Source organism: Podarcis muralis, chromosome 3, assembly GCF_964188315.1.
Source record: "Podarcis muralis chromosome 3, rPodMur119.hap1.1, whole genome shotgun sequence".
In the NCBI taxonomy this organism is placed as follows: domain Eukaryota; kingdom Metazoa; phylum Chordata; class Lepidosauria; order Squamata; family Lacertidae; genus Podarcis; species Podarcis muralis.
In genome coordinates, this window is record NC_135657.1 from 43,391,627 (window position 1) to 43,415,892 (window position 24,266).

At 42.3% G+C, this 24,266-nt stretch overlaps 1 protein-coding gene across 4 annotated transcripts in view; it reads left to right on the forward strand.

Annotated features, from left to right (window-relative positions):
* Positions 1 to 24,266, forward strand: part of AKT3 (AKT serine/threonine kinase 3) — a 114,393-nt gene that overhangs the window by 81,089 nt on the left and 9,038 nt on the right. The window contains exons 10-14 of one of the 4 annotated variants that reach the window (XR_003705980.2): positions 1,483 to 1,611; positions 4,884 to 5,098; positions 6,974 to 7,061; positions 11,974 to 12,070; positions 13,291 to 13,350. Coding sequence is in view for 3 of the 4 variants with exons in the window: in XM_028724129.2 (XP_028579962.1) it covers positions 1,483 to 1,611; positions 4,884 to 5,098; positions 6,974 to 7,061; positions 13,291 to 13,350 (492 nt within the window). In the remaining variant the exon portion in view is untranslated. Of the gene's footprint in view, positions 1 to 1,482; positions 1,612 to 4,883; positions 5,099 to 6,973; positions 7,062 to 11,973; positions 13,266 to 13,290; positions 13,351 to 24,266 lie in introns of those variants that run through there. The other 3 variants (XM_028724129.2, XM_028724131.2, XM_028724130.2) reach the window with 3 other exon arrangements.

A 24,266-nucleotide genomic window follows, 5' to 3' on the forward strand; every position in this document is an offset into this window, starting at 1 on the left:
TGGCTCAGCCAAAAGGGGGTTTGCAGGAACAGCTCATTGGTGGTGCCTGCAAATCCCTGGACAATGTCCTGGGCAACTTAGTGCTTTAAAAGAGGCTTCTGAAGAGTCCTCGGTGCTGGGAGATCACTTGGTGACATTGGGGGATCGGCAGGTGGATGACTGCACCCACCTGAAAAGCTTGGCCTGCCAGGGGTGAGGCAGATAAGAGTCTGATCTGCTGGCCAGATCCAGTTCCCCATTCGTGTTCTAGAATCTAGCAGGTTTATAGATTTCGTTTTATGCTACTAGCATGATGTGATCACATATCCTTCCATAATTATATATGATTTCTGCACAGTTCAGAATACTATTATTTGGCTAAGTGACACAATATATTTTGTCCGTATTTTCTATCACTGTAATGGGCAAATTGGATCAGATTGCCAGATCAGCATAGATAAACATCATATAGTGCATTTCTACTCAGAAGTAGGTCATTTTGAGTTCAATGAGAGCTACTTATATGTAGCTGTATAGAGGAGCAAATAGGAATAATTTTTTTTATCTGTACATGGCAAAGTAAACAGTTGATACATATAAGAGTTATATGTATCACGTGTGGTCTTCGCATATTCACACTCCCATCCAGGCTTACGCTGATGTCTCTGAATGCTTGTGGAGTGCTCTTGAGGAATCGCAAACAGGCAAGCAAGCAGCAGTTGTCTTACAATTTGGCCCACCAAAATGAGCAGCTGGCATTAAATTTAACTGTGTTGTCTCACTTTTGCCTTGCAGCAAATGAAGTGGTTCACAAGGTCCTGCTGATCACCCTTGATGGAATGAAAAGTTCATAGGCCACTACTTTCAGTGTCTCTCTCTCTCCCCCCTTTGCTTCTAGAGCTCATTTCATATTTGATTCTCAAATTACAACTGCAAATAGTATGCAAAGTGAGTTTAGATCTGGTTATCTGAACTAGGAATATAAATTATTATATTACAAAAATACTATAATCAGAATGGCAATCATCCTGTGATGCTGAAAATGACACTTACAAGACCAAACTATGGGACCAAACTAGACAAGACACAAAGGATCTGTGATCAAATTTCCTGCTGTTTCTATTTTCCCCTCCCTTTATAGTAGCTGTGGGAAGCATCTAATTTGCCACCGGAAACTATTATTTGACTCTTTGGCAAATAGTATTGTGTATGTGTGGGAATAGGATTAAAAAAATGTTACAGGGGGAAAGGGTTAAACATTATTGACCCAGCACTGTGGGCTCCGATTAAAACTGGGGACCCAGCAAATGCTTATAATAGAACTTTGAAACGTTGGAGAATTGATCACTAATTTCCAGTGCCTCATCTGGTTTGGCTCTTAATAATAGTAAAAATTATAACAATGACTACAAAGTTGCTGGGTGTATTTTGTTGGTTGTTTGTTAAACAGTGATTTCCCTTTAAATGTTGAAAAACCAATTTTGTGTTATTTGTAATATACAGTTAGAGAATCTAATGTTGGATAAAGATGGACACATAAAAATTACAGATTTTGGACTTTGCAAAGAAGGGATCACAGATGCAGCTACTATGAAAACGTTCTGTGGCACCCCAGAGTACTTGGCTCCAGAGGTATGTCAGCATTTTACTTTGTACATTTTAAATATGTAATACTTCACTTAATTACAACGTACTTGTCAATAGTAATTGGTATATTTGAAAACTGGAAAATATTGTTACAAGGGCTAATACTTTTTATAGCCTTTTATCATGAGGATGTTTAAATGTTGTTTAAACATTAGCGCAAATATTTATGTGTATCTGTGTATCTGAAGAAGTGTGCATGCACCCGAAAGCTCATACCAATAACAAACTTAGTTGGTCTCTAAGGTGCTACTTGAAGGAATTTTTTTATTTTGTTACAAATACTTATTTTCAAGCTAGTAATTTTTACAGCAGAACTATTAAAATATTTTCCTTTCTATAGATCAATTCCTATGTACATTTAATTGTAAGTGAAGCTTATCTAAGTTAATATCTTCACCAACTTTAAGAGTGGGTTTTATTTCTCAGAGTCAAGAAGGTTTAGAATGCCCCCTTTTCCAGTTAAGAGTGCAAAGACTTTTGCGGAGCAAAGCAACTGCAATCTGCTCTCCAGCAGCCACACATTCCCACTAAACCCTGGTTTGACTTAGCATGAGAAAGACCAGCTCAGTTTGCATCTATCAAAGGATGATGCAACCATTGTAACAGCTTCCTGTGATGATGGAGATACAGTAGAATCATATACCAACTGGCATAGCTGTTTTGCCTTCGTGTGGTACTAATAGGACAGTTGTTGTTTCCATTTATATCAGTGAACTGAGCCATGTGCCAGAAAACACCCTAGTCCTATTTAGTGTGATAAGGAAGCTTCTAGGTGATAGTTGAGTCCTGTCTTTCTTTCAGTTGAAGCAGTAGATAACTGGGTCCTTTTGTTGTAATAACGATTGAAATCAAGATCCTAAGTGGTCTAATATTTGGTTGCATTTAGATCTAGGTTTAAATAAAGCAGCTGGTTTATTTTGTACATTATCTATGTACTTCACTTCACTTGTATCATGCTGTCTGGGGTCTGTACCTGACACATTAGTGTGTCAGCTGTGATGTGTAGGTGTGTCGCTGGAAAGGGGTTAGTTTAACCTACGGTTAGTTAGTAAAACTGAATTACTGTTTTGTGAAATGATACATGTCTAAAAAGTGTGTCACCAACATGAAAAGTTGGGAAAGCTCTGATCTCACTTTTATGGCAAATATAGGCTGCAAGTGTGTGAAAGTTGGTTCTCTTGGTAGCTACTGTACAAGTAGCAGTAATATGCAAACTCAACAATTTCTAAACAGGAACCTCTTGTAGAAATGTTGCACAACTTCTGCATTGTAACTGTTCTTCCTTTATATGCCCATATATTTGCAGGGTGTGATGTGCACCCTGTCTGGAATGTCTGATGCTTCACTGTTACTGAAGCTAAACAGGTGTAGAATTTGTAAGTCCCTCAGATGACAGATCACTGGAAGCCTCATAAAAACACAAAAAGTACTAGGTAGATAGCAAACAAGAGTTCTTGCACAGTTGTCAGTATTAGAATCCAATTAAACCTGTCAATTTAGTTGTTCAGTTCTTTAGTTCTTTAACACCCATCCTTCAAAGAATGGCTCAGAATACAGTATATTTTAATTTTCCTGTTTAATTAGAGAAATGTTTCAATGCTTATGTTCTTTGAGAAAAATAAGAAACTATTATTCTGTTCATTTACTTATTTAATTTAAGAAAAAAAAATCTCTTAAACAATTTACATCTATCATAAGACCTTACCAACAAAATTTTAAAAAAATTGCAAATACATTATGAAAATCCATCTGTAAAAGGCAACACAATCAGAAGCTAAACTAATTATTTGAGCTTCCAGCTTTTTGTTGAGTTAGCAATACCTGTTCAATCCTCCAATTGTAAAACAGTTTAAAAAATCCAATGTAGCTCACATGCAAGACTCAACAAAATTAAGTGCTAAGTACATTTTTGGCAGTTGACTTTTATTATGCCCAGTCCTCAAATGTACGAGTGGATAATCATCTGAATGTTACTTATTTTTCACATGCTTATGTGATCACACAAAAAGTGCATGCTAAAAAGAAGCAGATGGTGACAGATGGGGAAGGTTGAATAAGGTGGCTTTGGAAACCTAGAAAAATGCACTTCTGTAATAGTGTAAAAATAAAAATTTATTTGATTGCCAAGTTACAGATAACAAAACAAGAACTCGGGATGAAACCTTGATCGTGTATGACAAAATTATTTTACAATAATCCTTATAAAATGTCTTATTATGATGATTGTATCGTAGCGTATTTTTGTATATTTTATAATGAATAAAAAAAATGACGCACATGTTCTTGGAAGTAAGTCCCATTGAAGTCAGTACTGTAAAACTTACTAGAGTAAACATCTGTGGAATGAGAACATTAGAGTAATAAAATTTAGTTGCAGAAAAAAAGGGGGGGTAGTTGTATTGCTTTTTACTGTGCGTAACAGTCAAGATAACTTGTTCCATGCTTCAGTAACAAGCAAGTATCATATTTTCCTAATACAATATTGAAAAAGGTTAAAAGCCCTAATATTTTGTTTTAATTTAAGTAAAGCATTTTTGTAAATACTTGACATACACCTAAGCTTAAGATATTTGCATTGTAGCAGCTGGTGGGTGGGACAGAACCACCCTTCTGACACTGGCATTTCTACAGCTTAACTGGAAAGTGCTGGCGCATCTGCAAACCACTTACCTAGTTCTGCCCTTTCCCGGCACTATCCAGGTAAGCTATAGCAACACCAGTGCCAGGAGGCTGGCGCTGGCTCTCCACATGTGCTTCTACTGAATTTTCACATTACCTCATCTACTTAGCAGTTGGGGGGCTTGATTGGGTCTAGTGTAGCTTCAGCCCTTGCATATGGATGAATTCCAGTGCTCCTTACTTCCAAAGTTATTTTACTGGTGCATGTTTATTACAAAGGAAGTATTTAAGTTCTTCCCACATCCCCACCCAGCCTTCCAACTCATGCCCTATAGCATGGTTAGTTTGCATTGTTCAAAGACAGGCATCTGGAAGAGGATGTGAGGGGAGCCCCCTTGACCTGGTGGCAGCCACACCTGTCTTCTCATAGTGGAAGCAGAGGGTGATGAAAGTGAGGGAGACTCCCTTACTTTACAAGTACTACACCTGGTTTAAAAAGGACGGAGTCATGAAATACGACATGAAATAATAATAATAAAAGTTTAATAGTGGTCAGGCTACCTACACTATAAAATGGACACACACCCTTTAAAGTAATGACTAGTGTAAATTTCAGTACCTTCCTGTTCCTGTTTTAGGTTTTGGAAGACAATGACTATGGCCGTGCAGTGGATTGGTGGGGCCTTGGAGTTGTTATGTATGAAATGATGTGTGGCAGGTTGCCATTCTACAACCAAGATCATGAAAAACTTTTTGAACTAATACTAATGGAGGATATAAAATTTCCCCGAACATTGTCATCCGATGCAAAATCACTACTTTCAGGTCTCCTGATAAAAGATCCAAATAAACGGTAAGTCTGACAGAATGCCAATTAAGCACAAGTAGGCATTTTCATCCTAAAATACATAAAGGGTTTGTAGCACACATAGCACACATAGATGACTAGTTCTGGGGTCTGCCAGAATCCTTGTGCAAATTCTTTTCTGCACAGCATTCTGTATATGTTGCTTAAAGGGTTGAATGTTGCTGTCTGGTCTTTGACCACAATAACGATTGATTGAGGGAAGGGTTGAATGTTTTCAGGTCAAATATTGCCCCTAGAGTAGCAGGCCCTTCTAGGGATTTTTGTGCATTTTGTTCATTCTTCAGGCACTGGTGTCATCCTTGATTTTCTTAAGACAGACCAAGAACAAGGCCTGGCTCCAGACGCCCTCAGGAGATAGGCAGTGGTCCTAGGCAGTGCCTTCCCCCTGGTAGACCACTGCTGTGTGAGAAAACAATCTAAGGTCAAAGAGGTTCCTCAGAGGGGTCACTCACCGGTTGGGGATTGTCATGAACTTGAAGTTGAGGAAAGGTTACCTCCCATTCCAGCGGACCACAGGAAGTTTCCTTTTTAAAGGCACCTTTTGACTCTGCCTCCAGGAAGAGTTAACCTTTGCTTGTATGCTCTGTTCTCCGCTGACCAGCTTGATGATAACTCGGGATTAAGTGGGTAGTGCAGAAGCAACCTCGAGGGCTGGCTAAAATATGTCTTAGGGCTCATAATCTTCCGAAATCACATTCCTGATTAATGTTCCATAGAGGTGGAGGCTTGGAAAGAACATGCTGTGTCAGAATTATTAATACACATTTAGATTTTCATCCTGTCTTTCAAATACATCTTCCCAGTGGTTTCAGTAAATTACTAAAAATGCCATAACACAAGTATTACTTAGAAATAAACTAAAAGCAGCTCTGCATATATGAATTAAAAGATGTGGAGCTCTTGAGTGGTGTGATGAACAAGCTAGTTGCCCTCTACCACCAGTTCAAAATCAAGCCAAAGGTGGACTTGTTTTAGTTTGTTTATAAGATGATCCCCTACCCGTGGCCTAATGTTTACAATGGTAATGTAAGATAGCCTAATTATGCTAAAGGAGAGAAGGTGGAAGGAGCGTGAAAAAGATGTTGATTAATGGCAACGTTATCTTTTAAAGCAAGCAGGGAGATGAGAACCTAAACAGTAATAGAAGCAAAATTATTTTGAGAGGTGAAAGCAGGCATTGAAATTCAACATGGAAGTGTCACATTTGGGATGAATTCCAAGGCATGGCAGGCAATAAAATAAAATAAAATAAAAATGTACATCAGATGTAGATGTACTGTAGGGGATGGGAAAGGTCCTTATCTGCTGTGTTTCAAAATCTGTGCTCAGGTTACTAGAAGTCTTTGTAGTTCGAGAGTCTTGAGGCCTATTTATAGTACACCCCATATGCAAAACTGCTTTTTAATTTTAGATCATCTTAGGTGATGTGATGACTCAAAACAGAACAGGAAATGCAAGTACTTCATGCATCTTGTGTATCACTTGTCTTGTGTGAAATACATATTTGCAATAGAAATTATTTTTTAAAAAATCTCTCCACATGAGCACTCCCTGCATTCCCAGACCTGCTCAACTGAATTGCAGGTTGTAGCTAGTGTGGGTGGGAATACATGAACTCCAAGCCTTGCTCTTGAGGGTATTAATACTAGATGTGTGCATTCTTAATTTTGAAAAAATGAATCCATTAACCTCCAACATGAATACACATCAAACAGGTAAGTAACATATTTGTCAAATGTTGTGCTGTTCATAGAATGGTTTGAATTTTTGGTGAAACTAAACTTTGTAGGTAAAAAGAGCATCCTGCTTTGCTTTGTTTTTTGCTAATAAGACATATGTAATTTATACTTTCCCAAATAGTCTTGGTGGAGGACCAGATGATGCTAAAGAAATTATGCGACACAGTTTCTTTGCTGGAGTGAACTGGCAAGATGTATATGATAAAAAGGTAGGTTTGTGTAGGATGGCACTGAATGCTTAAGATATTGCACATCTAGATTTCAGTTATATTTTTTAAAAAGGTAAACATTTGGAAAACAGCAATTTTTATAGTTCCATAAACTAGTGAAACCACAGGCCAAAATTCAGCGCTTTTAAGTCCCATTGGTTTCAGTGGGATCTTTGAGTATGTGCATTTCTCTACTACTGAACTTAATATCACTTGGAAATGTCAGAAACCTAGAAGCACCCTATGACAGCTAGAAGTGGACGTGGAATTCTGTTTTCAAGTCACTTCTGTGTGTGCCAATCTACAGCCCAAACTACTAGCTATCCAGAATAGGGACCAGGGGGTGAATTTAGTTTTTTCCACAAAGCTACAAATTGGGGATATCTAAGAGGAGCTACACATCTGCATTAATTTGGGTTGGGTATTCTCAGTCAGAAATTGTATGGCTATTAATCCATTCCTAATTATGAAATGTCAGTGTCTTTCTCCCTACCCCAATTAGGTTGAGACCATTCTTGCTAAATATAAATTACCCCATCCCCTAAAAACTTTGTTCTGTCATAAAAATATATTTTTGAACGTAACAATTATTTTTGCTTGCTTTCTGTTCAAATCATCACAAAAGAACTATTAGGCAGCATCTCTTTGTACAAATGTAATACATTTTTTACTTGTTTCTCTTTTGCAAATGATAACTGTGGTATGTTTTAAATATATGTGTGATGGTCAAAAAGGAAATAGGCTAGTATATTTGTATTACAGAAATATACTTTTTATGCTGTTGTGCTGCATCTTGCCTCATTACGTTTGAAGGGCATGCTAGTGTAATTCATCATGACTTGACAAATTATTTTTATTTCAAAAATGTATTTCTATGAAATTGATTCTAGATTCTTAAAGGGTTTTAAATATTCTTTAGCCTCTCAGGCAAACATCCCTTCTCTAGAACCTTCAATTCATATTTGAGCCTTGGAGGATTTTTTCTTGTCTTATTCTGCCTTGGCAACCCCCTCTGTTAAGGTGAAAAACGGTGTTTTAGGCCAATCTTTGTATCAGACTGATTTGTTCATGTAACCTTTCCCCCAACCACAAGTGCTGAACTTTTCCAAAAATTAAAGTAGTAAAGTTTATAAAAATAAATGCAATTAAATACATACAGTGGTACCCCGCAAGATGAACGCCTCACAAGACGGAAAACCCGCTAGACGAAAGGGTTTTCTGTTTTGGAGGCGCTTCGCAAAACGAATTTCCCTATGGGCTTGCTTCGCAAGACGACAGCCCATAGGGAAATCTCCGGGACAGCGGGGAAGCGCAGCGCGCCTTCCCCACTGTCCTCGGACCTCCTCCCGCCGCCCGGCTTCGGAACGAAGCTCCGATGCTGGGCGGGGGGGCGGGAACTCCTCCTCCCGCCGCCCGGCTTTGGAACGATGCTCCGAAGCCGGGCGGCGGGCGGGGACACCTTCTCCCGCCGCCCGGCTTCGGATGGCTTTCCTGAAGACTTGGGGTGGGAGGAGGGTTTTCCTTCCCACCGCCAACATTCAGAATGCTGTTCTGAATGTTGGCGGTGGGGAGGAAAAACCCTCCTCCCACGCAAGCCCCGGGAACAGAGGGAAAGCGCTGTGCGCCTTCCCCTCTGTTCCCGTACCTGTCCTGAAGGCTTGCGGTGGGGAGAAAAGCCCTTCTCCGCACCGCCAGCCTGGCAAGCGGTTTCCCTAGGAACGCATTAATTGATTTTCAATGCATTCCTATGGGAAACCGTGCTTCGCAAGACGAAAAACTCGCAAGAAGAAAAAACTTGCGGAACGAATTAATTTTGTCTTGCGAGGCACCACTGTACTAAATACTGTTTTGACTGAGGCCCAAATGAAAGAATAATAAAGTGAGTCAAATTTGTACTTTATTTAGTAGATTCCTTTTTAAAAAAAATATTATTATTTTTATATCGTTTAATGCAAGCAAGGGGAACCACAGGCCATGTCGATCCTGGCCCACCAAGGGTCCAAGTTGGCTTGCAAGGTCATTTCCCTGTCCATCAAGTTGTTAGGAGGACAGGGTTCAGTCCTGCTGGAGTCTGTGCATTAGCGGTAGGGAATGTGCTGGCAAAGCAAACTCCTGCAGCTGGCAAGTTTGAACCCTTTACTCATCAGCAAGTAGTGGAAGGTTCAGTCCTACTGGGGAGTCAGTCCTGTGGGTTCAACTCCATGGGGAATGCCCTGGTGAAGTAGGCCCTTGCAGCCAGCAGGATTGAACCTTCCGCTTGTCCATTAGTGAGTGAGGGGTTCATTCTAGCTCAGTTTGGCTGCACTTGCCTGTTACTCTGCTAGTAACAGGCACACGTAGCCAAAATAGGTGTGGGGATGTTTGAAAGCCCTTTGGCAAAGAGCCCTCACTGCTGGGCTCTTTGCAAAAGGTCTCTCAAACAGCACCATGCTGCAGTTTGAAGCCCCGACAGTTGGGGTTAGGTCAGCATCACTGATAGCACCTATTTGTCAGATTTGGTCCTCCAGTGGCCAGGAAAGGCTTCCCAACCCTGATTGAATGTAACCACGTAGTACGGTGCATTGGTGTAAATTTCTGGCAGAGTAACTCAATCTGCACTAAGAGACTCATGGAACATGTAGCAAGAGCCAGCAGGTGAGGAATTATTCAGAAAACCTCAATGGGCTGGAACCCAAGAACCATGAGTGGAAGGGGACTTCCCCACTTATTTTGCACCACAGCTCCCTGCATCCCCTAAAGGTTGTTTATGAAGGTTGAGGGACTCTTCAGAATGGTGTGGGGTAGAACAAGCGGTGCTGCTTGGGGAGAGAAGATGGGCTAAAACTGGGCAGAGGCAGCTTGTGCAAATGAGGCCAGAGCATTTGATTCTGGACTGACACAGGTTGTGAAGAAATCTTAGTAATCCCCGTTAAAATAATAAAATGTTTGATTTGGTATCATGAATTCTTGAAAATTCACATTTTATTTGTTGTTTGGTTCTGGTTTACACATTATTATCATAGATGTTAAGCTGTTCGCTGAAATTACGTTAGCCTTTTTCTAGGATGTGGCAAATGTATTCAATTTAGGGGTGGGAAAGCTTTCATTCCAAGGGTCACATTCTCTCAGAGACAGCCTTATGGGGGTGCATGCCAGTGGTGTGTGTGGTGGTGGGGCATTGTCAAAATTTGGTGATGGCAGTCTGTAATTTCCATAATCCTCATCCCAGCTCATAAACCTTGTTTCTATTTCAGTTTTAGAGCTTGTAGCTGCTCACATTTAATTAAAAAGTGAGAGTGGTTGGCACACATTTTCTCAGATTCTAGAATCATAGAATAGAATCATAGAATCATAGAGTTGGAATAGACCACAAGGGCCATCGAGTCCAACCCCCTGCCAAGCAGGAAACACCATCAGAGCACTCCTGACATATGGTTGTCAAGCCTCTGCTTAAAGACCTCCAAAGAAGGAGACTCCACCACACTCCTTGGCAGCAAATTCCACTGTCGAACTGCTCTTACTGTCAGGAAGTTCTTCCTAATGTTTAGGTGGAATCTTCTTTCTTGTAGTTTGGATCCATTGCTCCGTGTCCGCTTCTCTGGAGCAGCAGAAAACAACCTTTCTCCCTCCTCTATATGACATCCTTTTATATATTTGAACATGGCTATCATATCACCCCTTAACCTCCTCTTCTCCAGGCTAAACATGCCCAGCTCCCTTAGCCGTTCCTCATAAGGCATCGTTTCCAGGCCTTTGACCATTTTGGTTGCCCTCCTCTGGACACGTTCCAGTTTGTCAGTGTCCTTCTTGAACTGTGGTGCCCAGAACTGTTTCCTCCACCTTAGGTACTTGCACATGAGCTATCTGAGCTCCTTAAACTATTAAGGTTGTGTTCAGCTAAATTCTACTCTGACTAGATCTACTGAAATTAATGGACCTAATGTCCTTTTAATTTCAGCAGGTCTACTTGGAATATGACTAATGTTGAATACAGCCTGTATGCATGACACTGAACTTGATGAACCTTTCTGTGATCTAAGTACAGTGGCACCTCGGTTTACGAACTTAATCCATTCCGGAAGTCCGTTCTTAAACCAAAACTGTTCTTAAACAGAGGCGTGCTTTCCCGAATGAGGCCTCCCACCGCCAGTGCCCTTCCACTATTAGGATTCTGTTCTTATACCAAGATAAAGTTCTCAAACCGGAACACTGTTTCCAGTTTTGCGGAGTTTGTAAACTGAATTGTTCTTAAACAGGACTGTTCTTAAACTGAAATACCACTGTACATCATATTTTGGGGTCACATATATAAAATATTATTTTAGTATTTATTATTAAATATAGCACGGATTCAAATAGTAAAGATATATTTAGATTTAAGTTACAGCTGCCTATATCCAAAAGGCTTTAGTGGTAATTGCATTATTAGTCCAGTCTGTATGCAACACATTCAAGCTAAGAAAAATTATTAGTCTGGATTGCGTACATCCCCTGCTGTGGTTTCAGTAATGGTGCTGTGGGCACTACTATTTTAAACTGATAGGGTTTTTTTTGTTTTGTTTTGTTTTGTTTTCTTTGCTTTTGGTTGTTCCCTCATTTTGATTCCATGTAGTTCAGCTCTTTTCTTTTCCTATACCAGAATCTGGGATGAAAGTGGGTGTCGCCTGCTCAATGTGTTAGTATAGAGAAAGCTATGTTTGTTCTCTTTACTGATAGATAAAGAGGACAGGATGGTGTGTCTATCACAAAGCTTCCATGCTTCCATAGTGTCTGTCTGTGATTGGGGTGTGGTTGCAGATGAACCAACTGAAGCTGAATCGGGGGGGGGGGGTGGAGAACCCAACTCAAATAATTATTGATAGAAAGCTGTTTGATCTAGGAGGCTTGAGGACACAAGTAATTAATGGTGTTTCAGCTTCTTCTGCTCACTTAGGTTGCAGTCTTGTGATGCTTCTGAATCTGTTGCTGCACATAGATTTTCTGGCCATCGCTGTGACATGGCCAGTAATGGTTTCCTTTAACTACATTTGGTGAGTAGGCTAATGACCATTTCCATACTTAGACATGGCAACCATTGTTCATACTTTTCCAGCACACTCTATTCCTGAAGGCAATTTGGAACTTGAAGCGGTGCTAGGTTGGTTGCAGATGCTAGCTTAATGGCTTAACAGACGGGTCACCAGGAGTGCTGAAGAGCCAACCATAGCTTCCTATTCAGTATACTTTAGGGCAGGGTCAGCTGGCATGGCAATGCCATGGAGCTGGCTTCCTGTTAGTGGTGTTGCTGCTGTTGTCCTAGTGCAGGGGCAAGATAATGCCAAGGCCAGGGCAACGGAAGCACCAGATTGTTCACCTGTGCCACCCCAGTCTTGCTACCACCTTGTCCCATCCCACCTCATCTTGGTAAGTGACACTACTGCCACAAGGCCAGCACTGCCCTGTCACACTGACCACTACTGTTTCAGGTTTTAATCCATAAAGCCCAGAAAAGGGCTATTAAGACAGTGTTGTGTCCTTATAGTGCAGTAGATGCAGACAGCAGTTGCTTTAGATCAAGGGTAGGTTTCTCAACCAATTCATTTACTGTAAAATAGTAAGCATGGATCAAAGGAACTCCTGTTTTCACAGTTCCTCTACCTGTAGCCCCGTACCACATTCCATACCACCCTGAAGTGTCCCTTTGGCCTTAGGAGTGGTCTTTGCACAATGCACTGCACTTGAAATAATGTCCCATTGTGCAAGCAGAACTTTGCTTGCTCTTCTCTGGATCCTAGCCGTGATTATGTTTGCCACATGGCACCCCAAAAGTCCTGAAATCCTGAAAGATTTGCAGTTTACAGTCTATCTGTTTCAGCATCCGCATGAAAAATTGACACTGACAAGTGTGAGTTGTTGCTGTAGGAACTAAGTCATCTCCAATGCTATTTGTGTAAAATTGTTCTCTACACATAACCTATAGTGGGTGTTTTTTGCAGAGTTTTAGAGCACTTCCTAGATTTTCTAGCAACCTTTTCTGAGGTGCAGTTGTTACAGTTCTCATTAGAGAATCTAGAAACAAAGGAAGAGCATCTGTTTATTCATTTTTTTAAAAAAGTTAAACATCAGGCATTGTGTCCTTACCCAACTCTAACTCTAGCTGTTCATCACTTCCTTAACGTATATTTTTTATTATATTTTTCATGATGCCACGATAGAAGGAATATTGTTAGGAAGGGGTTTCTTACTGCATTTCTCTTATTTTCTTCTGGAGGTGGTGTTGAAGTTCCATGTGCTGGTTCCTCATTTCTTGACAAGAGTTCTTCAGAAGCTGGTAATGTTTTTTAGAGGGTTTCCCTCTAAAATTGGGTGATTTGTTTTGACAGTTTCCATAAACTTCTGTTACCAAAGGAATATTTTGTAGGATGTAATGTGTACAGTTATTTTTAACAATAAATAACATTAGACTCAGAGTATAAATATCCCAGGAGTGCAATTGGAAAGTGCTTGTGTCGCTCCCTTACCCTACTGTACACTGGGAGCAAAAGATCTATGAGACGGAACCAGCAGCACAGACAACCAAGGTACTTCAGGAGGGGGGCAGAGGATAATAAGTTATGCCAGGAGTTTGTGAGGAAGGAGAAACATTGTGATAGCTGGAATGGTGGAAATGGAAGTAAAATTTTGTGATCTACGAACAGTCTTGGTCACTCTTTAGACATTATTTTAAAAGTGCTTAATGTAAGAGCCCAATCCCATATGTAGTCAGAAGTAAGTCTCATTTTGTTTCTTGAGACTTGCATTCACATAACTTTTAATAGGTTTTGCAGCATTAAACTAAGTTGGGGTTTTTATATTTTCTGCTAGTAAATTACTATGGCATATTTTGAGGGTCAAAAATACCATTTAGATTTATGCAAGGAATGCTTTTATATCTTAGTTTTGAAACTGACAGGAGTCTATAGGTTTTTTTAAATTTTGGTATTTGCTGCTTTTTTCTCAGGATTATTTCACTGAGATTACATTTCCATTTATTAAATTTGTATTAGGCCCTTCAACCCAAGAGCCCCCATAACAACATATTAATAATACACAAGAACAATAAAACCTACAGTATAAAATAGGTCTCGGAGTGAAACAACCTACCAAAAAATCAGAAATCTAGACAGTCCCACAGCAGTCTATCTTTTACATCAGCCATATCTATAAACTTGGAGAAATAAATGCATCTTAATCTAATGCACAACAGTGTAGGGATGGATCTTGATGGAGAGAGGGTTTGAGAAGGTTGTGTTCCACATTGTCACTTAACGAGTTATGGATGCTCACGGAACTGTGAGCAGGGCCTCTCCCACAAATCTTAATGGGATGGCAGGTAAGAAGGGAAGCAGTCCTTCTGATACTTGTGTCGTAGGCCATATAGACTTTTAGAGACACAGCATCTTAAATTTGGCCCTGTAGCAAACAGGCAGCCAGTGCCAATCCTTAATTATAGCTGTTATATGAATCCACTTTATGGCACTGGTCAGTAACTTGGCTGCCACATTCTGCAGTAGATCCAACTTCTAGATCATCTTCAAGGGCAGTTCCCTGTAGAGAGAGCATTGGTTACCAGAGCATGTAGTATCTTGGCAGAGCAGAAGTTGTAGCTGGTAAACCAGCTGCCTGGGCCTAAGGCAGGCATCCCCAAACTCGGCCCTCCAGCTGTTTTGGGACTACAACTCCCACCATCCCTAGCTAACAGGACCAGTGGTCAGGGATGATGGGAATTGTCATCCCAAAACAGCTGGAGGGCCGAGTGTGGGGACGCCTGGCCTAAGGAGACAATGATGACTATAAGAGCAGCTCCAAGCTACAAACTTTCTCCTTTAGGGGAAATGCAATTCTGTCCAGAACAGGCAGTCTTCTCAATAATGAATATTGCTGATAATGTTAACATGCTTATACTTTTGTCTGACGGTTGCTTTATGCTGGTAGAGAACACTTCTGTTTGTGTAAGTGGGGCTGTCAATTTTTACCGATCTCCCTTACCTGCCGTAGCCCCTTGCCAAACTGCTTCTGAGGGTTGGGGGAACCTTCTAGAACAGTGTGGGGTATGGCATGGAGGGCTCAGTAAAAACAGAACTCTGAGACCTGACTCAAGCTCTGTGGTATCTGCTTGTGCCTTTTGTGCTGTTTTCTTCATGACACACAAACGTGCAACTTATTAAGCAGTGAAGTTAGTAAAGTCTCAACTAAAACATGTCAGTTCACTGGGTAGGGAGGGAGGGCAACAATGGCCATATCTGTGGATTGTTTCACCTCCAGTGTCATATGGGATGTTAGGAATGAACTATGTTGACTAGTAGGGCTTAAACTTGACTAAAGGTCTAGATTTCAATGTGCATAATATGCAAGAGGAATTAGAAGGGAACTGTTGTATAACTGCAGCAATAGAGTGGGAGAGCTTTTGCACTACTTTCCCTCTGAGTATGCTTGAAAGCGAACTTAATCCAAGTTCAAATGAAAGGAAGTGACCAAGCCACAGTGGCTTTGATGAGACTGTGGCCTGGATTTGCTTGGTGGTCCTGATGCAGCAGGCATGTTGGCAGCTCCACGTATAGCGCCCTTGTGCAGGCGCAATCAGCATCGCACTATCCCTGCTACGTTAGAAGTCTACAGGTGGATCTGCACAACTCTGCTAGGCAAGCGTCTGAATCAAATAAGATTTGAGTTAAACGTGAACAATTGTAGCAACATCTTTAGTAGGACTATGGCTTGGACCGAAGATTAATAAGCCATGGCTTGCTGTCAAATATTGGATGGATTTTTTCATGTTCTGAGTACCCTTTGCAATCAACACAGTGGATCAGTTCCATTGTAACATTTATGATCCAGTGTATATGGTGGGCTTGCTGGAGCACTCCCTCTTCTCTTTCCCTTGCAAGGTTTTCCTGGTTTAAGTGATCCTTAACAAACCAAAGTTTGAAGAACAGAATCCTGGTTTACAAACCTATTTTATGGGGACTGCTTAATGATGTAGACATCGTGGAAATCTGATTTGCCAAACCAGGAAGTCTCATGAAAGTGGGACAGCAGTTAAGGCAGGAATGGTGTGTTGGAATAGAAATGTTTTGCTTGACTCAATGGATGTGTGCCTGACATATTGTGGCACTCATGCCTATGAACTGATTTTCATTTTAGCTGCTTGGGATGCAGAATGCAATACTTTTTCAATAATAGTTCTGTTTAACTATGTTTATGTTCTTACACTTCTAGCGTTGCTCCATTATATTTTTCGCCTATGTACCCTGGAAATGTGAACAACAGTCGTACCTTGGAAGTCGAACGAAATAATAATAATAACAACAACAACAACAACAACAACAACAACAAAAACAACAATAACAATAACAATAGTAATAATTTATTTATACCCTGCCCATTTGACTGGGTTTCCCCAGCCACTCTGGGCGGCTTCCAACAAAAAATTAAAATACAGTAGTGTGTCAAACATTAAAAGCTTCCCTAAACAGGGCTGCCTTCAGATGTCTTCTAAAAGTCTGGTAGTTGTTGTTCTCTTTGCCATCTGGTGGGAGGGCGTTCCGCAGGGCGGATGCCATTACCAAGAAGGCCCTCTGCCTGGTTCCATGTAACTTGGCTTCTCACTGTTGAGGGAACCACCAGAAGGCCCTCGGTGCTGGACGTCTGGGCAGAACGATGGGGATGGAGATGCTCCTTTAGGTATACTGGACCGAGGCCGTTTAGGGCTTTAAAGGTCAGCACCAACACTTTGAATTGTGCCTGGAAACATACTGGGAGCCAATGTAGGTCTTTCAAGACCTGTGTTATGTGGTCTTGGCAGCTGCTCCCAGTCACCAGTCTAGCTGCTGCATTCTGGGTTAGTTGTAGTTTCCGGGTCACCTTCAAAGGTAGCCCCACGTAGAGCGCATTGCAGTAGTCCAAGTGAGAGATAACTAGAGCATGCACCACTCCGGCGAGACAGTCGGCGGGCAGGTAGGGTCTCAGCCTGCATACCAGATGGAGCTGATAAACAGCTGCCCTGGACACAGAATTGACCATCCTCCAACCGCCTCCAGACACTCATACAGGACCTTCACCGTCTTCACTGGTTCTGATTTAAAAGAGTGGTAGAGCTGGGTATCATCCGCATATTGATAGACACCCAGCCCAAACCGCCTGATGATCTCTCCCAGCAGCTGCATGTAGATGTTGAAAAGCATGGGGGAGAGGACAGAACCCTGAGGCACCCCACAAGTGAGAGCCCAGGGGTCTGAACACTCATCCCCCCCCACCACTTTCTGAACACGGCCCAGGAGGAAGTTCGACTTCCAAATCGCTGCTTCTGATTGGCTGCAGGAAGCTCCACCGGACATTTGGCTTCCAAAAGAACATTCAAAACAGTCACTACCGGGTTTTGATCGTTCGGGAGCCAAAACATCCGAGTTCCAGGGCGTTCGACAACCAAGGTACGACTGTATTAAGGAACTTTGAAGCAATGCAGGGTGTTGCTTTTTATTTTGGGAATTAATCCTAGAAATGTGGTTGAGGTTATGTAATACTGACTTACTTATCAGCTCTGAACTTTTATTTGCTACTTTGAGAACATAAAATGCATTTGCTCCAGTGTAGTTGGATGAGAAAGCACATGATTGTTGCACATGTTATATCTCCCTGATCCAGCTACCATGGCTGAGTGCATGGAGCTATTTTTAAAAAGAGTAATGATGGCTGTGAGAAGGAAGAGATGCAGTTGAACAGTTAGATTTAGTCAACCTTCTCTCTGCTAAACTGCTTTTTAAAGAGACTACATGTGCATAGAACTGGGGTGTGGGTGGCGCTGTGGTCTAAACCACTGAGCCTCTTGAGCTTGCTGATTGAAAGGTTGGCAGTTCGAATCTGCACAACAGAGTGAGCTCCCATTGCTCTTTCCCAGCTTCTGCCAACCTAGCACTTTGAGTTGATGAATAGGTACCACTGTGGCGGGAAGGTAAATGGTGTTTCCATGCACTCTGGCTTCTGTCACAGTGTTCCATTTCACCAGAAGCACTTTAGTCCTGCTGGCCACATGACCCGGAAAGCTGTCTGTGGATGAACACCAGCTCCCTCGTCCTGAAGCGAGATGAGCGCCACACCCCATAGTCACTTTTGACTGGACTTAACTGTCCTGGGGTCCTTTACCTTTTTTACTTTACACATTCATAAACCCATCAGCTGTGTGTTTCCATAGGGACACGGGTGGCGCTGTGGGTAAAAGCCTCAGCACCTAGGACTTGCCGATCGAAAGGTCGGCGGTTTGAATCCCCGCGGCGGGGTGCGCTCCTGTCGTTCGGTCCCAGCGCCTGCCAACCTAGCAGTTCGAAAGCACCCCTGGATGCAAGTAGATAAATAGGGACCGCTTATCAGCGGGAAGGTAAACGGCGTTTCCGTGTGCGGCTCTGGCTCGCCAGAGCAGCGATGTCACGCTGGCCACGTGACCTGGAAGTGTCTGCGGACAGCGCTGGCTCCCGGCCTATAGAGTGAGATGAGCGCACAACCCTAGAGTCTGGCAAGACTGGCCCGTACGGGCAGGGGTACCTTTACCTTTAACTGTCCTGGGGTCCTTTACCTTTTTTACTTTACACATTCATAAACCCATCAGCTGTGTGTTTCCATAGTTGGATCAGGGCCATTGCATATTATGTATAGTCTAATCATCAGTATGTAAATTTGACTTAGAATCATAGAATCATAGAGTTGGAAGAGACCACAGGGGCCATCGAGTCCAACCCCCTGCCAAGCAGGAAACACCATCAGAGCACTCCTGACATATGGTTGTCAAGCCTCTGCTTAAAGACCTCCAAAGAAGGAGACTCCACCACACTCCTTGGCAGCAAATTCCACTGTCGAACAGCTCTTACTGTCAGGAAGTTCTTCCTAATGTTTAGGTGGAATCTTCTTTCTTGTAGTTTGGATCCATTGCTCCGTGTCCGCTTCTCTGGAGCAGCAGAAAACAGCCTTTCTCCCTCCTCTATGTGACATCCTTTTATATATTTGTACATGGCTATCATATCACCCCGTAACCTCCTCTTCTCCAGGCTAAACATGCCCAGCTCCCTTAGCCGTTCCTCATAAGGCATCGTTTCCAGGCCTTTGACCATTTTGGTTGCCCTCCTCTGGACACGTTCGAGTTTGTCAGTGTCCTTCTTGAACTGTGGTGCCCAGAACTGGACACAGTACTCCAGGTGAGGTCTGACCAGAGCAGAATACAGTGGCACTATTACTTCCCTTGATCTAGATGCTATACTCCTATTGATGAGGCCCAGAATTGCATTGGCTTTTTTAGCTGCCGCGTCACATTGTTGGCTCATGTCAAGTTTGTGGTCAACCAAGACTCCTAGATCCTTTTCACATGTACTGCTCTCAAGCCAGGTGTCCCCCATCTTGTATTTGTGCCTCTCATTTTTTTTGCCCAAGTGCAATACTTTACATTTCTCCCTGTTAAAATTCATCTTGTTTGTTTTGGCCCAGTTCTCTAATCTGTCAAGGTCGTTTTGAAGTGTGATCCTGTCCTCTGGGGTGTTAGTCACCCCTCCCAGTTTGGTGTCATCTGCAAATTTGATCAGGATGCCCTTGAGTCCATCATCCAAGTCGTTGATAAAGATGTTGAATAAGACCGGGCCCAAGACAGAACCCTGTGGCACCCCACTAGTCACTCTTCTCCAGGATGAAGAGGAACCATTGATGAGCACCCTTTGGGTTCGGTCAGTCAGCCAGTTACAAATCCACTGAGTGGTAGCATAGTCAAGACCGCATTTTACCAGCTTCTTTACAAGAATATCATGGGGCACCTTGTCAAATGCCTTGCTGAAATCAAGGTAGACTACATCCACTGTGTTCCCTTCATCTACCAGGCTTGTAATTCTGTCAAAAAACGAGATCAGGTTAGTCTGACATGACTTATTTTTCAGAAATCCATGCTGACTATTGGTGATCACAGCATTCCTTTCTAGGTGCTCACAGACTGTTTGCTTAATGATCTGCTCCAGAATCTTCCCTGGTATTGATGTCAGACTGACTGGGCGGTAATTATTTGGGTCCTCTCTTTTCCCCTTTTTGAAAATAGGGACAACATTTGCCCTCCTCCAGTCTGCGGGGACTTCGCCTGTTCTCCAGGAATTCTCAAAGATGACTGCCAGTGGTTCTGAAATCACATCTGCCAGTTCTTTTAATACTCTTGGATGCAGTTCATCTGGCCCTGGAGACTTGAATACATCTAGACTAGCCAAGTATTCTTGTACTATCTCCTTAGTTATTCTGGGTTGTGTTTCCTCTGCTGAATCATTTGCTCCAAATTCTTCAGGTCGGGCATTGTTTTCTTTATCGGAGAAGACTGAGGCAAAGAAAGCATTGAGGAGTTCAGCCCTTTCTGTGTCCCCTGTTTGCATTTCACCATCTTCTCCTCTGAGTGACCACACGGTTTCTTTGTTCTTCCTTTTGCTACGAACATACCCATAAAAGCCTTTTTTGTTGCTTTTAACCTCTCTAGCAAGCCTGAGTTCATTTTGTGCTTTAGCTTTTCTGACTTTGTGTCTACACGTGCTGGCTATTTGTTTGAATTCCTCTTTGGTGGTTTCCCCCCTTTTCCATTTTTTGTACACATCCTTTTTTAATCTTAACTCAGTTAAAAGTTCTTTAGATAGCCACCCTGGCTTCTTTAGGCACCTTCCATGTTTCCGTCTCATTGGTATTGCCTGAAGTTGTGCTTTTACTATCTCCCTCTTAACAAACTCCCAGCCATCTTGAACTCCCTTTCCTTTTAGTATTACTGTCCATGGGATCTCACCCAGCACTTCCCTAAGCTTTATGAAGTCGGCTTTCTTAAAGTCGAGAAATTGAGTCCTAGTATGCTTGGCTGCTCCTTTCCGCTGTATAGTAAACTTCAGAAGAGCATGATCACTCGCGCCTAATGATCCTTCCACTTCTACCCCACTAACCAGGTCATCAACATTGGTTAGGACCAGATCTAAAATGGCTGTTCCTCTTGTTGCTTCTCCCACTTTCTGGACAATGAAGTTGTCTGCAAGGGCAGTGAGGAATCTGTTTGACCTTATGCTCTTGGCTGAGTTTGACATCCAACAAATATCCGGGTAATTGAAGTCCCCCATTACTACTATCTCCCTTCCTTTTGCATGCTTGGCCATCTGTTCCAGGAAGGCATCATCTATGTCCTCCGTTTGGCTTGGGGATCTATAGTAAACTCCCACAATGAGGTCACTGTTATTCTTCTCTCCCTTAATTTTCACCCAAATGCTCTCACTTTGGCTTTGAGGTTCTAAATCTTGGATCTCTTCACAGGTATACACATCCCTGACATATAACGCCACTCCTCCTCCTTTCTTGTCTGGTCTGTTTCTTTGAAATAGATTGTATCCCTCCATTATTACATTCCAATCGTGGGATTTATCCCACCAGGTTTCAGTGATTCCTATTATGTCATATTTAGTTTGCTGTACCAGGAGCTCAAGCTCATCTTGTTTATTTCCCATGCTTTGCGCATTAGTGTACAGACATTGAAGTCCATTAATCATTCCCCCGTGTCTCTTATTTAAGGATTTTTTCCTCCCACCACTAGGTCTGCATGCTCTTTGCTCCATTCGGTCTATGACATTTGGATGATCATCTTCATCAATTGATAGACTCCTACCTTCAGGAGCACTGTCTCCCTCCCCCACATTAGTCAGTTTAAAGCCCTCCTGATGAGGTTTCTGAGATTTTTTGCAAAAACATTCCTCCCAACCGTTGTGAGGTGCAGCCCATCGCTTGCCAGAAGTCCATCTTCAAGAAACTGCAGTCCGTGATCTAAGAATCCAAACCGTTCCTGTTTGCACCATTTGCGAAGCCAGTTGTTCACTTCCACTATTTTTCCCTCTCTCCCTGGGCCACGTCGTTCAACTGGGAGGACAGATGAGATGACAATTTGTGCATTTAATTGCTTCAATTTCCTGCCCAGAGCCTCGTAATCTCTTTTGATCTTCTGGAGGCTATTGCTTGCAGTGTCATTGGTTCCCACATGAACCAAGAGGAAGGGGTATTTGTCAGTGGGTTTTATGATTCTTTGCAGTCGTTCAGTTACATCTTGGATCTTAGCCCCGGGGAGACAGCACACTTCCCGAGACATCTTGTCAGGCCCACAGATCACTGCTTCTGTTCCCCTCAGTAGGGAATCCCCTATCACCACCACACGCCTCCTCTTAGGTCTGGTCGGGGTTCTTCTGTGAGCTGTCCGTTCCAAGGTCGCCTGGACATTCCCTGAGGACTGCCTTTGCTGCTCATCTTCATATACCTGATCGACTGTAATGAGGGAGAGATCCTCAAATGGAGTCTGCTCTTCGTCTTCCATGGTAGGGGAAAGGACCTCAAAGCGATTGCGTATTTCTAAACAATCAGAGCGAACCCTGGGCCTCCTACTTCTTTGAGTCACGTTTCTCCATATATCTGGCTCCTGTGTTGGTGAACTAGCCACCTTCTCAGGGGAGTCCCCTGTCTCTTCCTTGGTGGAAACGGTGTGCTCTGTTGCTTCCAAGAAGAGTTCCAGGTCTCTAATTCTTTGGAGCGTAGCTACACGTTCCTCCAGTTGCTGGACTTATTTTAGTCTAGCCAATACTGAGCTAGATAATCCAGCTTCCTGTGTTTTCTCTGTTTGGAGATTGAGGTTCAAACCCCCATTTAGTTGTGAGGCTCACTATTCCCCCTGAGCTCCATGAAGAAGAGTAGTATAGAAAAATGTAATTAATAAAAACTGATGGAGTTATAAGCTGCTATGCACAGTTGAGAAATGAATCTTGATGTACATAATGGCTGTGCTTGGACATCACAGTAAACCATGGTTTATTAGAACAGGAATGAGTGTAGCCTTCTACCAGGTTCACAAGGTCCCACCTTCCCTTTTTCCTGCTCTGGAATGGCTTCTGCAGTCTGTTTAAAGCTAGCCAACTTTAAAGGGAAGCTGGCTTGCTTCAACAAATCATAATTAAGATTAGCCACTGTTTATGTAAAATGGGAAGGTTGTGTGAAAGCTTTTCGTAGAATGATCCTTCCTTCCTATTAGTGAGGGTGTTGCACACATGTTACTTACGTGATATTGGTCAGCGGTGGAGGCACTGCATCCTCATATTTTAAATGTGTGTGGTCCTTCTGTTATATAATATGGCTGAGCATGTTGCAGTGTACCTAGTGAGGGTAGATTATGGGAAGTTAAAGGCCTCCATCCTTCCCCAAGGGTTGGACAGAACAGCGCTTGAAGGGGGTGGATCATGTCTCCATATCTCAATTTTTTTTACAGCTTTCTCTCAGGCTTTTACTTTGTAGAAACCTCATTAGCATCTGGCTCCTCCAGTGCACTTTGTATCTTTATGGGATCTTCCCAATGCTGCCCTATATACCTACCTTTTCTTTTTATATTGTATATGCTGGAAGCTGCCCAGGGTTGCCGGGGCAACCCAGTCACATGGGTGGGGTACAAATAATAAAATGCTGGTACTGCTAAGTGTTGCATTCATACCAAAACACAGTGAAAGTCAAAAGCAGATTGTTTGCCACTAAAATGTTTAAAATATTACAGTTTTACCCAGTTAATTGAAACACATTGAATGTTGTTGTTATACAGTGGTCACACGGGTGTAACTAGGAATTTTATATTCTGATCATAATAAACTTTTTTTGCAAATGCAGTGAGTTGTTATTCAAGATGCGATTAAACATGTTTGTTTGAGTCATAGGTTGAGCTACCTATCCATTGCTTTTTATTACAAAAGTTCTTGCTTGTAAAATGCAACAGGAGCAGCACGGGGGGGGGGGGGGGGGGAGATACCTTGTGGTGGGCACTTCAGACATGTCTTAAAATGCTGCCACTAGTAGTAATGAATGATGCAACATACAAGGTACAGTGTATGAAATTCAGTTGTTCCAGGAATTTCTGCTAATGTAAGAGGGCATGGAGGTGATTCCCCCGTCTCTGCACCTACCCATGCCACTTTCCACACTGCTCAGGAGGGCCCCCCAAAACCCTGGAACCAATTTTCAGGGAGGGTATGGGGCTGCAGTGGCGGGGGGCGGGGATGGCTTGCTTTCCTCTTTTAAGTTAGTGGATCAAAATCCATTGTGTGCGTGGAACAGCACTAATAGATATATCAGTGTAAATAATATATAATGTAAATAATTGTGCGTAACTGTAGAATTCTGTTAGTATTTAGAATAAGACTATAGTAC